Source organism: Myripristis murdjan, chromosome 18, assembly GCF_902150065.1.
Source record: "Myripristis murdjan chromosome 18, fMyrMur1.1, whole genome shotgun sequence".
In the NCBI taxonomy this organism is placed as follows: Eukaryota; Metazoa; Chordata; class Actinopteri; order Holocentriformes; family Holocentridae; genus Myripristis; species Myripristis murdjan.
Window position 1 is genome coordinate 17,380,800 of NC_043997.1, and position 14,061 is coordinate 17,394,860.

The following is a 14,061-nucleotide window of genomic DNA, read 5'->3' on the forward strand; positions in this document are numbered from 1 at the left end:
TTTGTCACTACTTCTATAACTATTGAACAGTGCTTATCTTACACGTGGTGTTTTCCTCAAGATTCAGACAGTGTGGCAACATTCAGATGGATAAAGGGCCCTCTCTGTCTGCATATTCCATTTGTAGCAGTCTTTCGCCTGACAGTGTACAAAAATACAAGTAAATAAAAGTACTTTTCTCTCACATCTACTTTAAATGTTTAATACAAGTGGGAAATCCATTATGAATTACTTTAATTGGCTATTAGAATGATCAAATAATCCGTCTCTTATCATTTTTGACATAATGACATTTAACATTTTTGCCTTTGTTGTGTAAACATCACAATACATCAAGAAATGGCTAAAAGAAAACACACACACTGTCTCATCTGGCATTAGCTGTATAGCTCATGCCTACAGGCTTGTCTGTAGCCTTGACCGATTGCCCAGAAGTCGCCCCTCTGTCAGAATTTATTTGTTTGTCAATATTGGCACTCACCTTTTCACAACTTTTCCCAAGGGCAGCTAGATTTAGCCGTGTTGACAGCAGAGATGATTGAAGACATTATCGGGCAGCACCAACAGCCCCGCAGCCAAAACAGAGCACACACAAGAACGCACACACACTCTAACTTGAATGACAGGCACGCACATGGAGTAAAACACGCGCACACACACATTTGTGCAGATATGAAGTCAGACGCCAAATCGACGGTATTGATTAACCTGTTTATATGATGCACAATGTATATGTGAAGTTTAAAATCCAACAATATGGATGTGGATGAAGGAGAGTCTACAGTGTTTCTTTCAGCTTATCATCATTATTATTAGACAATGGAGGAGCAGAAATGTTGTTTTTTATTCTGACACCAATGAGGTGATGACACTAATCATGATTGTTAGGATCCTACACATCCCCAAGGCACTTACTGTTTATGGTTTGGATGTTACATAATAAGCCACTTACAGAAATTAAAGTGGCATGTAAAGAATGTTGCCATGTGTATGCAAAAATGTTAAGATGCATGGTTTATAGCATATGATGAGTGAGCACGCACACACACACACACACAGGTTTTGTCTCACAGATTCTTGCAGTTTGGTGCCGATTTCCCTGTCCACCATGAAAGACCATCATCACATAAATTTATTGTTCCGAAATCCAAACACAACATACCAAAGCAAAATGCTAATGAAGCAATCCGTTTTTGTTTTATCAACTATTTTCAACTTTATTCCAATAGTATCTAAATAATATTTTTGCAGCTAATGCTCTAATAAATTCATTTTGGCACTGCTGCCAATAGTATGTTTCAATTTTGAGGATATAATTTACTTGGCAGGATGTAACTTGAAGTCATTTGTACTGCAAAAACATTATTTATTTTATTCTTACTTAACATATTTCGCCGTAATTCATGTTTGGAAAAAGACTGATTGGAAAATCCTTAAAAATTGTACATCATTAATCAAATTAAGTGAAAAGAGAATGAAGATGATGACTTGCTTCCCTAAATGTTATTCATCTACCCATTTGGCCAATTTATGCAAAAAATGTTTCTGATTGTATCTGTGAGAAAAGAAAAAAATTGAGCTGTGTAAATTTGAAATTAATTTTGTCTCTTTTTATTGTTTGAAGCTGTTGGATAATGCTCAAATGTCTTATATGTTGGAAATCCACCCAATCTTATAATCTCGTAATCTTTTGTAGTCTAAAACAGATGAAACAACTCACTGATCTTTTTTTTCTGTAATGTTCTGCCTTTTGCAATCAGCAGTTTGAGCTTCTGCAATCAGAAAAAAAAATCTAAGGCAGATTGACTTTGCATGTGTGTGTGTGTGTGTGAGAGAGAGAGAGAGAGAGAGAGAGTGTGTGTGTGTGTGTGCTGGAGAGTGCACTTTTGTGCGATGTGTGCCTTTGTGTTATCAACTGTCCACATCATACTCTTTTTCACTTCAGCTGCTGAAAGAGATTAACCGAACAAGCAGAGGCCTTCGATTCCGGAGGCAAGCCGAACCCAAAGCCTATATCGCTGCCTACTTCAAAGACCTGCCCACAGAGTTCACCCTGGGAGACGCCAAGATCTATGGCGACTTTGAAAACAAGCAGCTCCAGAATGGCCAGGAGTACATCTTCTTTGTGCTTGCTGTTCTTGAGATGTCTGAAAATGTAAGTTTGCATTCTTTTTACATCTTTCACTCCTGCTGTTTCTCTGTTCCAGTCTTTCTTTCTCAGTTTTATCCATATTTGTTTCTTATTAGACCTGACAACAGAGTTCAGTTTCAGATATTAGATTTCGTGCCTCCGGCAATTCCCCCTGCTCACTATCTCATGTTTTCTGTGTGTAAAAAAAATGACAGTGATGCAGAATCCACTGCTTTTTGGAGGGAGGCTTGCCTCCTAGTTGTGTGTGTTACTCTGAGTCTGTTTGAGCCTTTGTCTCAAAAATCTAAAGCTGCAGCTGCCCTAAGAAGGTGACCCCTGCTGCGGCAGAGAGGGAAACCCCTCAAGACTTTGGCTGATTGCAAGAATACCTCGATAACAGGGCTTCTCTTTAATTGCACCCTACGTGCGGTCCACCTTATCTCCACTGCTGCAGCTAGTGTGTGTGTGTGTGTGTGTGAGTGTGTGTGTGTCTGTCTGGACAGAAGACCAGAAAACTGCACGATTAGGCAGCTGCAGGCAAGATGATGAATTTGATGAGCTGTGAGGACTATAGTGCAGCCTCACGCTCTGCAGCAGCCTTGACTTCAGGTGAAGCAAAAGTGATAATGACGGACAGAGAAAAATCTCTAATTTGCTAACCGAAGCATGTCTTTGCTTTTTCTCCTTTGCCCCCAGAATGTGAAACGTGTCAGTGAAGATCCACATAGATAAGAGATATTGAGATCACTTTGATTATTCAAATTGCAACTTTGTGAAAACACACAAACAGAACAACTTTGAATAGGCTTTTATTTTGGTGTGGCGGCGATAATGTCTTTGTCAGAGTCTTGTTAGATATTCTCTGTAGTGGGGGTAAATTAATTCACATCTTGCAGCATTGCTTTGAATATCTCCAAAAGCGTCTGGCTCTATCTTTCAGCATTTGGTTCTGAATGTTGATGTAACTTTAAGGGAAGTTTGGTTTTACAATATGCCAACATACCCACAGGGCTGTTAGATGCATAAGCAAGAAAATAGTCTCCCCAAATCTCTGTGAAACGTGACACATATAATAATGAAATAAGAAGCAGGAAAAGGACCAATATGAATTTACTGTCTCAAATCTCTGGTCACTTGCAGTTATAAACCATCTCAGGTCATTAAAATGTCTCGGGAGACATCTTTTCTCTCGGATATGATTCTAGAATAAATCATGACAGATTTTATTATGAAATATTGATGATTAATTTCCATTTTTCTCCCTCAGACCATGTATGCCACCAGCCCCTACTCAGATCCGGTTGTGTCAGCCGACATCGACCCCCAGCCAATCATTGATGAGGAGGAAGGGCTAATCTGGGTGGTGGGCCCTGTGCTAGCTGTTGTCTTCATCATATGCATCGTCATTGCCATCCTCCTCTACAAGAGGTGAGAAATGAAATGATAAGACACACACACAACACAAGCACAGTAAAAGAATACACTCACACACACAAGGTATCAGCTGGCTTGTGCAAAAAGGGCAAGAGGGCAGACATTAAAGTAAACACTACACACATAGCTCATAGTGCATTCACAGACATATGCACACACAAATACACAAAACACACTAGCATGAAAAACTCTTAAAGGGGCGCATTCAAATGCACAGGCACTATAAAGTGAGATTTTAACTCAAAGCCTGAGGCAGATCGATCTTGAGACTCTACATGACCCTAACTCTTAGGAGCACGCACACGCACACACACACACACACACACACACACACACACACACACACACGCTTGCACACTCTGAGACAAGCACAGCCAAGCACAGTGCCACACAAACTGTCTACCCATCAAATGCAGACACCCACAATCCTTCACAGAGACGCATGCGTTGACTGAAAGTTAATCAGACACATCCATCTACCCTCTGCACACGCATACATGCGCACACACACATACACACACACACACACACACACACACACACACACACACAATTGTAGCAAACACTTGCGGTGGCGCACTCTCACACCAAATCAAAACAGCCTTTTGTCTGAAACCCCCTAGTGGAAGCTAGACCGCTCGCTGTCACTGCTCATCAGTCAAGCGTAGGAGGGGAGCTCTCCGACTATCTGCTGCGTGTCACTGCATGTGTGTGCAGCTTTAGAGAGGCCCTGGGGCCCAGGCTGGCATCCCAACCCCCCCACTCACTCCACTGCCCGTCCCACAGGAGAGCCCAGCTCCAGATCCCGACTGTGACCTCTCACTCGGCCTGCTGCTTCGCCAGCACACACAGACACACACATCCGCTGACACATTTACACACACAGTTCTCTGTCCTTCGCTATCTCACCTTACCTCCATACAGAAATATTCTACAGTGTTCATTCAATCATTTCTCCGGTCCTGAGTAAGCCTGAATTTTACAATAGTCCTCTAGGAGTAATTTTGGGAAGGCAAGATTAATAAGTGAGGAGTCAGCGTAAGGAATAATCAGTAACAGTACCAATAACTGGGGGAAAAAAAAAAATCAGTAGTATCAGTATAGTGTGTTTCATAGAGTAAGAGGTTTAAACCTACAGCCTTATGCTGATTCTTTCTTTGACCTTATTGTCCTTGGACCCCATTCGCACAGTTTTGGATTGGGCGATAGCAAAGTGAACTGAAAAGGGAACTGGAAAAGGCAACCAAAGAGCTGTGGGGACCTAAATGTTTCTGTTATTTTGTCCAGCAGATTTACACAGCAATTATCAAGTCAATGTCGCCGCCATGTTGGTCCATAACCAGGAGATATTTCTCTTGTCGAGATCAATTTTTATGTGACAGAATGCTCCTCTCATGTAGAACAAAGGGCAACAGCCATGTTATGTTGAGCCCTGGAAAAGGAAAAGAGGGTAACAACATGCAGCATCAATGAACTACATAAATCAGTCACGGTATATTGTACTCCTACACAGTAAAAATTATTAAAGTCGGCTCAAATGAATGTTAATTTGATGTATCAGTCAAAGTCTTTTGTCTGCAACCAGACTGGAATAGACTTCGGTCATGATTGTATAAAAAGTCTGGTAATATGCCTTTTTTCATTCTCCCAAAGTTTAATATATGCATGTGCATTCATAATAGTGATCCCAAATGGTGTCTTTGTTTGGAGTTGAAGTGGCAAATACACAATACTTGAATTTAATAACTGTGACAGAGATAGAGTTTTATTGGAGGGGAAAACAGGGACACACCAATTAAGAGTCAAGAGATGACTTTTATGCTTGAACAAGAAGCAATCAGCTGAAACTGCTTGAAATAGCAAAGATACAATGTAGGAATCTTGGATGCACCTGGGACAAAACTGTAGTAGTTGAAACACAAGAGCCCAAGGCTGCATAATTGAGCATTATCTCTGTAGTGAAGCATCACTAATATCGCACGCAAAGCAAAACTGAGATGTGATTGGTATCGTTTGTCTCATAAGCAGTCAGAGGCATGTTCCCAGTCATTCAGCAATTCTAAACAAATTATACTGTTCTCCACTGTGCAAAGCCAAAGGGTCTTACCAACTAATGTTGTGTCAAAATTTCTTTCCTTGCTGACCAATGGAGCAGCAAACCAGACAGGTAAGATTGAGAGACAGATAGAAGGAAACTCCAGTTCCCCACTTGAACATTTTTCTCCCTATTTTTTCCCCCCATACTCTACATTCAGTATACAAGCATTATACCTACTCTTTGACTACAGGACACAGCAAAACGTTCATCCATTCACCACTTCATAGCCACATCCTGCTACACCCTATAAAGGTCCATGCTCATGTTTGGGCTATGGAAGCCTCTCATTCCCTGTATCTTGCATGCTTCATTCTGTTGCATTGGTCCCTCCCGAACATCACCATCATCTGCTGTTTGACATGATGACTGCATGCCAGCATAACACCAGCAAACACCCCACACATCTTGACAAACATCTGGCATGTCTTAACAGTCACTTCACTCGGTTTTATGACACACTTACCAGATTTTTACTGCATTACTGCTCAATATTATTCTTCAATTTAGAATTTTACAAGCATTTTTTTTATTCCCCCTTTCAAATTAAATTAGATTAGTGACACTTCATCGTTTAGCTTGATTCAAAACAGTTATTTAAGTGTCTCTTCTGTTGTGACAAACAATTTGCAACTATCACAAATAGTATCTACATTTGATGAGTTTATGATCCCCATTGTACGTTCATGATCATGCTAAATAACCAGTGTCATTAAGTAATTAATTAATTTATTTTGATAGGGACAGTGCAATTAACATAACTGATGTGTTGTACATAGAGTTTATACTGTAGCTATTACTAATGACTGACCCTTGTCCCTAGCTGGTCTTTAAAAGAAGTCATCTAAAATGTGATAGAAAGTACAATAAGTGATATATAAATACATACATAAAGATATATCGAACTCAGCCATGCCATTGGTTGCACTGAAGAATTCCAGCAAGCTAAATTGTGGGGAAACCAAAGGGCGTTTTTGTTCAGGCCTAGAGAATAATAACCATCTCACATTCAAAATGCCAACGTATCTACTCAAAGTCCATGTGGTGATGACCTCTCTGCTATGTGTTACAAACACCGGTGACCTCCTACAAAATATGTGATCCATAGTTGTCAGTGGCCATTTATGTACTGCTCCTCATGGCTGTTTACACAATGCTCACTGCTCTCCATAAAGGTCACTTGGTTCAAAAGGCATCCAGCGTCAGAGGTTACAACCCTTGAGCCCTTGAGCGCCAGTGATATGTGAAAAAGATTAACCATAACTGATTCACTAAAAATGTCAAAGCTTACGTTGAGCTTACTGGAAAATAAAATTTGAATTATATCCATGCTGTCATTAATCTGAAACCTTGTAGTGTCAGAATATAATCCTGTCACCTCTCCACCCCGTCACTCTTTTGTCTAAATTACAGGTCTGCATTCAATATTTATGAGAGTACCAGGTAATCTTTAAGGTCACACTGGATTTTAGTCTAGTCTGCAGTCGTGCAGTAAGAGGACCCAGGGGATGCACAGGTGGAAAAGGTTGAACGGGTGTGCTACAATAGAATAATTTTACAAAATGATCAGAACTTACTATTTTTTCCTGCAGGAAAAGAGCAGAATCTGAAGCTAGGAAAGGAAGTCTCCCCAACAGCAAAGAAATGCCATTGCATCATCCCACTGACCCTGTCGAGCTTCGACGTCTCAACTTCCAAACACCTGGTAAGTACACCAAATCCAGCCAATGAGAGTCCATCTCATTCATTTTTAATGCACAACTCAAAATACATTTGTCAGGTATGTCAGTGGTATTGATCCCTTCTTGATTACATTTAAAAAATAATTCTGTCAAAGTAGATGAATGCTCAGTGTTCTCAAATATCTTCACTGATCATTACTTTCCCTGTCAAGTTAAATGAATACTTAGTATTCTCAGAATTGCCTTCAGTAATCATCGAGAGCATTTTTGTAAATATTACCCATTGCCTCTTCATTTGCTTTCTGCTGACATTGAAGTCCTGTACCACAACTTCCCAAACTGTTCCCATTACCATGCACTAAACAAGTGAGCAGTTTGCAGGTGGATAATGGACAGGTGGCTTAGAGAAGGCGCAGAGGGTCAACACTGACAGCGTCCTCCCTGGAGAGACTGCTTAGTGGAGGGTGAAGAGGCAGAAATGCATGCTTGACAATTTCATGGCAGCTGCCATCACCCTGCACACCTGGGTCATCCAGGTCACCAAGGCATGTCATGCTTATTCAGAACAGCACAATACTACTTGGCTGACATCCTGCTGTGTGGAAGTCACAGGAGGCAGTGTTGTGGAGGCTAGGGAACTACAAAAGGTGTCGTAACTATGTCACATTTTGGATATGAGCCAAAAGAGTCGTGACAAGCTGGGAACATGAGTGTTTACTCCCTCTGACCTTTAACAGTGAGGTGAGTGGTAGTCATGCTTTGGCTCAGTCTTCATGTGGCCTTTTCTCGCCTTGGGAAAAGACAGGAGTCACAGTCCATTTATCTCCTGGAAAGGCAATACGCATCTTTGCCTCCTCCTGACCGAAAGAGACACATTCAACTGTCGTTTGACGTCCTCTGGCACCGACTGCTTTGGGACAGGTGTTCAGAGACTGCCAATAATGTTGTAATATCAAAGTCATATTTTTCAGGTCAGCTAGTATGAAAGGAGGATGAATTATCCCTGCAGGCTCGTTTTTGAAAAAGATTATGCATATTTATGAAAGCTCTTCAGTGACGTTAGGACCATTACTGGCTGTTTCATCCTGGCGGAGGGGTATTTTTCCTTTTGGTTCAGAGTGAACTCAACTATCCTCCCACTATTTCAGTGTCCTCTCAAGCCACCTTTTTCCACAACAGCCTTTCTAAGAGCTGGTATCTTAGCCCTCTCACTGCTGAAAAAGGCCCAAACATTTTATTCTCCCACGTGACCGCATCCTCTCAAGCCTTGAAGCAGTGTTACATTAGACTGCCTCTTTCCCCCCACTCTACCCTCCCTCTCACCTCTTTGCCCCTAAACGGACATTTTCATCTTGAGGATGCTTGATGTTTGAGCGACGCAGTGTGGCAAATGGTACTTTCATTGTCCCCAGTGGTGGAAATGGATTTTGAGTGGTGAGCCGCAATAGAAACACCCTTTGCCGTCTTTCAGAGAGATGCAAGAGTGGGAGGGAAAATGAAGCCCCGCTTTTTCCATTAGCTAATGCCCACTTGTGCCATCAACCAAGGTAAAACATCACATGCACGTTTGAGAGAGACATGTCAACCAGGCAATGCTGCAAAATGGCACCAACATCCATCAGTCACAAAAATCAAGCTTTCAGGATCAGGGTTGGGGAACTTTGTACAAGCTGTTGTCGCAAAGATGCCTTTCGCTGAAGAGGTGTCCTTGGGTTAGCATCTTACCAGCTGTACTTTGGCTCTGTTCAAACCTTCACACCCTTATGCCTTTAATCTTGCCCTTCACCAAAGCTCTCTAGGTATGCTGATACAACATATACACTACTCACAAAAAGTTAGGGATATTTGGCTTTTGGGTGAAATTTATGGAAAATATAAAAAGTTCACGCTACAGTGATATTATATCATGAAAGTAGGGCATTTAAGTAGAAGCATACACTGGTGATTTCCTCATCTCAAACAATTTCTTGAAACAAAAGCCAACAACAGTGGTGGATATACCACAACAAAAAATGTCAGTGTCAATAACTTGTCATGTGCCCTTGAGCATCAATTACAGCTTGACAACGACGTCTCATGCTGTTCACAAGTCGACTTATTGAGCACGTTTACATGCACACCTTATTCCTGTATTAACCGGAATATTCGCAATATTCCGGTTGCGCACGTGTCATGTAAACACGCACCGAACCCGATTAAGGTCATATTCCGGTTGGAGAGAATTCCGAATAAGCCCCCTGGAATATTCCTGTTCCAACCGGAATATTGGGGCATGTAACCACCTTAGTCGGAAAACTCCCCGAACCGGAATATTCAGTCACGACTGCGCATGCCCGACTCACAAGGAATTCTGTGGCGTCTTTGTTGCTATGGTTACCTGCAAGCGGGGAAAACGGCATGGCGAACAGCAGCAAGAGCCAGGAGACTGCAGTCCGCTTTCAGCTAATGAAAGACTTAAATATCACGGAGTATATCGATGGGAGAAAACATAGAAATAGCGACAGAAGAAGAAGAAAAAGAAGAAGAAGACGAGGAAGAAGACTTCTTCGTCTGTTTTTCCGGCAGACCAGACGCCTATACGCGTGCTGCTGCCCCCCGCGGCTGAGTGTCGCATTACGTCAGAGAGTGGAATACGCCGAAACACGGGGGCATGCCAAGTAACATGTAAACGGAATATTCCAGTTGCCGCGGCGCAGTTACCTTAACTGGAATATTGAGCCGAACCGGAATATGGTGTGCATGTAAACGTACTCATTGTCTGCTGAGGCATGGCATCCCACTCTTCTTGAAGGGCGGCCCTCAGGACATTGAGGTTCTGGGGTACAGAGCTCCGAGCCTCTACACGGTGACTCAGCTGATCCCATAGGTTTTCTATGGGATTCAGGTCTGAGAAAGTGCAGGCCACTCCATTTGAGGTACCCCAGTCTCCAGCAGCCGTTCCCTAATGATACGACCTCGATGAGCTGGAGCATCAAACACCTGATGTGAATTTTGCCGTTAAACTCCTTGTTAGAGAACAGCAACTTGTGCAAAAAGTACTGAAACATTGAACAGTTGGACATGTGCATTCAAAAGTTTACAGAAGGTCACATTAAGTTCACCTGTAAAGGTTAGAATGCATTTTAGGTTCATCCTGAAATTTCACCCGAAAGCCGAATATCCCTAACTTTTTGTGAGTAGTGTATGTTTACTGGCATTCAAATTGAACAATGTCAGTTCAAAGTTGAGTAAACTTAAATGCAATCTGGAACTTGTTCCAGTATCTGGTCAGTGTTTTCAGCTAAAATTAATGTCAAGTAATGTCCTATCATTGCTCAACGTCGGGCATGTAGTGTCTCACAATTTTCTATGCTGCTTTTTTGTTTTGTGTCTTTATGTTTTGTATTACTTTTTTGACTGTACACTTTCTGTTCTTCTAAGAAATAAGCATGCTGGCGTAGCCAAGCTTCTAGCATGTTGATTTTTATGTTACTAACTGATGTCACATTTAGAATAGTAATTTAATAACTAGTTCTTGTCACGTTGCAATTTCTGCCCTCTGTTTGGAAAGAAAATATAGTCATCACATTGCTATAACGTCTGCGACCTATTTATTTATACGCCATTTCCTCCACAGGTTCAGGTGCACCCGGTTACCCCAGTAACTTCCATTCGTCAAGTTAGTTGGTCTCGTTTACGCATTTGACATGATTTGTTTTTATTTTGTTTGTTATTAGCTTTTATTCTCCCCCTTTTCCTTTTTTTCTGCCTAGCCTTGTATTCCCATGCTCATCTAATCCACCTGGTGTTTATGCTATGTCATCACAGGAGGCGGAGTTTGAAATGACAGCCTGATAATATGTCATCACTCAAAGCAGACGTCAACATCTGGCCTAACTTTTTGATTGTTTTGTTTTTGTATGTTTGTTTGGGTCCTTGTTTGTTTGTGTCTCAATGTCACGCTAACAATCCGCCGCAGCTTTCAGTGTGAATAACATTCTTCTCTCACAATAGGGAGAGTCCCAGTGGGGCAAGTGTGCTCGATGACTTCTCATTGGCTTCTGTGTCCATATCCTCTTTATGAGCATGCCCACTGCTTTGAGTGAACAAACTAGCCTAACAAGATCCACTTTCCATCCCCCTGTTATACACACATGCTGCTTATCTAATGATTCACTGTTGGCTTGTGCTTGGGTGATGCCCTCTCGCACCCCTGGTGACTGACCTCCTGTCTGTCTGATTGACAGGCATGGCCAGCCACCCTCCGATTCCAATCATGGACCTGGCAGATCACCTGGAGCGCCTGAAAGCTAACGACAACCTCAAGTTTTCACAGGAATATGAGGTAATGATGAGTGCTGGTAAAGCCCCACTGTTGGGATGATTAAGCAGTTTTTGACACTGTGGTGGTAATACTGGTGTGACTAAAAATAGAGACAACACTTTTTTTTTCCGTCAGCCATTTACCACAAACATGATCAAAGCATTCATTTTTTAATTTAATTCAGTTTTATTTCTTGGGTTATGATTGGCCTAGAGACTGTAGCACTTCCATCCAATGTAACGTCTAGTGAGGTTAAGTGAGCTGTTTGTATGTCTCTTCCAGCAATATATGAGCGCACACCAAATGCGCACATGAACTGTCATCTGAAATCACTGTCACTATTCAGTGTAGTGGGCAAAGCCCACAGTCTCGCCATTTAATGATATTTTCCTGGAAGCATTAATCCCATCATTACACACCCATGCTAACCACACTGCAGCTGAAGTATGCCACTGTCATGTGGCAGCTGGCTTTGGTGGGTGGGAGCAGGGGACTCTCATGAGGAATCTGTTCACCACACTTTCCCAGAGATCTCATATCTGTCAATATGACTAAACAAAGTGAAAGTGGAACATTTTGATAGCCACAGAAAATGGAAAACCTATTATATATGTGCACAAAGCATATGTGATAATCATTTTACTATTTAATTTCGCTGCTTGGAAAAGGTCACCATTTCAACAATGTGCCTTAATCTTATTAGCCGAGGTAAAGCTCAAGCTGGGATTTGCCAACAAAGTCTCTTCTGTTCCTACATAAGGCTGATATGTGGGTAGTCAGTGGTACATTAGGAGGAACATAATCCCATCTCTGTGATTTCATCAAGAGACCATTGTGATGAGAGACTGTAGTGCCTTGATTGATGACTTTGGCCTTTACCAATCAAAACAAGAGTTCCCGTTGTCAAGATTTTTATTCCCTTCTCACTTGTCGCCCATCACAACCACTCATAAACCCAGAATTAAAAACACAACAACTGTCATAAATTATTCTTTCTGTAACTATACCTCTCCCATGGCTGATGGCCTCAGTGTAGAGCTAGCAGTGAATCAGGAGTGAAAAAAACAGCAATTAAAGATTTGCCAATCATGAAAATCACAATATTTCTAAAGCATTGATCATCTTGATCCATGTTTCATAATAGCAGTTATCTATCATGGCTTTGTGCCATAAACCAAGGTGCAAAATGTGGTTTGAACATCTGGCTTGTGCCTATCAATGGATACTGTGTAATATACATCAAAATTAATCTATGAAGATCATAAAACTGCACCAGATATGGTATTCTGTAGTCACAGCCATGTCAATTCAGATGTTGAGCTGCAACAACTCAGCAGAAAAGCTAATTGCCATGTGACCAGTGCATCAGAATATACAGAGAAATTCAAAGTAGTTCTTCCATGAGAAACTGGGTGCTTTAAGACCTAGTTGATGAGAGTGGTCAGTGCATTACTGGACTCCAGTGATTGCAAAGGCTATGGTTTATTGATTTACATCATTACACGCCTAACCACATCATAGGTGAACTTGGGAGTCTAGATTCTCACTGTGGAATACTACGCACAGCCTCCATCAAAGCAGAAATGCATCATGGGAGGAAGGTGATCCCTAAACAACTTTATGCAAGCAGTGATTAGATCTAATGCTAACTGTCAAAGGATGAATGGATAAAACATGCTGGAAAATGCACCACTTTAAAACACTTGACTGCTGGCAGACAATGCAAGCGTTTCTTTTATTGTTATTTTGGCTTTACACTGTAGATGAACTTGTGTTTGCAGAACATCAGTGAGGCCTGAAAAATTCTGCCAGCACAAGGTCCTTTCAGGGGCATTGTGTTGTATAAAAGCGGTCACCCTTTCCATAGCAATTTCTCTCCACGGGTCTTGCTACCGCTCCAAAATCCATGAGGTCACCATATGGGTGCCTGCCAAACTACCCAATCATTAGAACATTGAATTCCAATTTCATAGCACTTCCTAGTAAGCAGTGGAAGGCAATTTTGAGAGCACAATGAAATGAAGCTTTTAATTATGAGCAACGTTGCAACCCACCTATACTCTGCATATAGAGATAAAATATCTGGCTTAGCCAAAGATTTCACGCATATTGCTTTTTGTGTGATGTGTTCCATGAAGAACTCAGTGCTGACATTTATTGTTGCCTTCACATTCAGCTCACATGCTCTTATCCACAATAAAAAGTATTTCCCTCCATGGCCATTGTGAAGTATGATCTAAATCAAACCATACTGTCTTTACCTTGGTCTATAGAGGGATAATAAAGCTTTTTTTGTATTTATTGTTCTCACCAAATCCCCTATAGAAACCTGAGTTCATATTTTTACCTCAAACCTATAAGTAAGTAATTAGCTTGGAACAATAGTGTCATGGGAAATCCTCATTGTGCAAATGAA

At 41.4% G+C, this 14,061-nt stretch overlaps 1 protein-coding gene across 1 annotated transcript in view; it reads left to right on the forward strand.

Moving 5' to 3' along the window:
- Positions 1 to 14,061, forward strand: part of LOC115376148 (receptor-type tyrosine-protein phosphatase delta) — a 410,683-nt gene that overhangs the window by 373,730 nt on the left and 22,892 nt on the right. The window contains exons 30-35 of the mRNA XM_030075622.1: positions 1,946 to 2,155; positions 3,399 to 3,559; positions 5,721 to 5,732; positions 7,253 to 7,365; positions 10,959 to 11,000; positions 11,569 to 11,666. Of these exons, the coding sequence (XP_029931482.1) occupies positions 1,946 to 2,155; positions 3,399 to 3,559; positions 5,721 to 5,732; positions 7,253 to 7,365; positions 10,959 to 11,000; positions 11,569 to 11,666 (636 nt within the window). The remainder of the gene's footprint in view (positions 1 to 1,945; positions 2,156 to 3,398; positions 3,560 to 5,720; positions 5,733 to 7,252; positions 7,366 to 10,958; positions 11,001 to 11,568; positions 11,667 to 14,061) is intronic.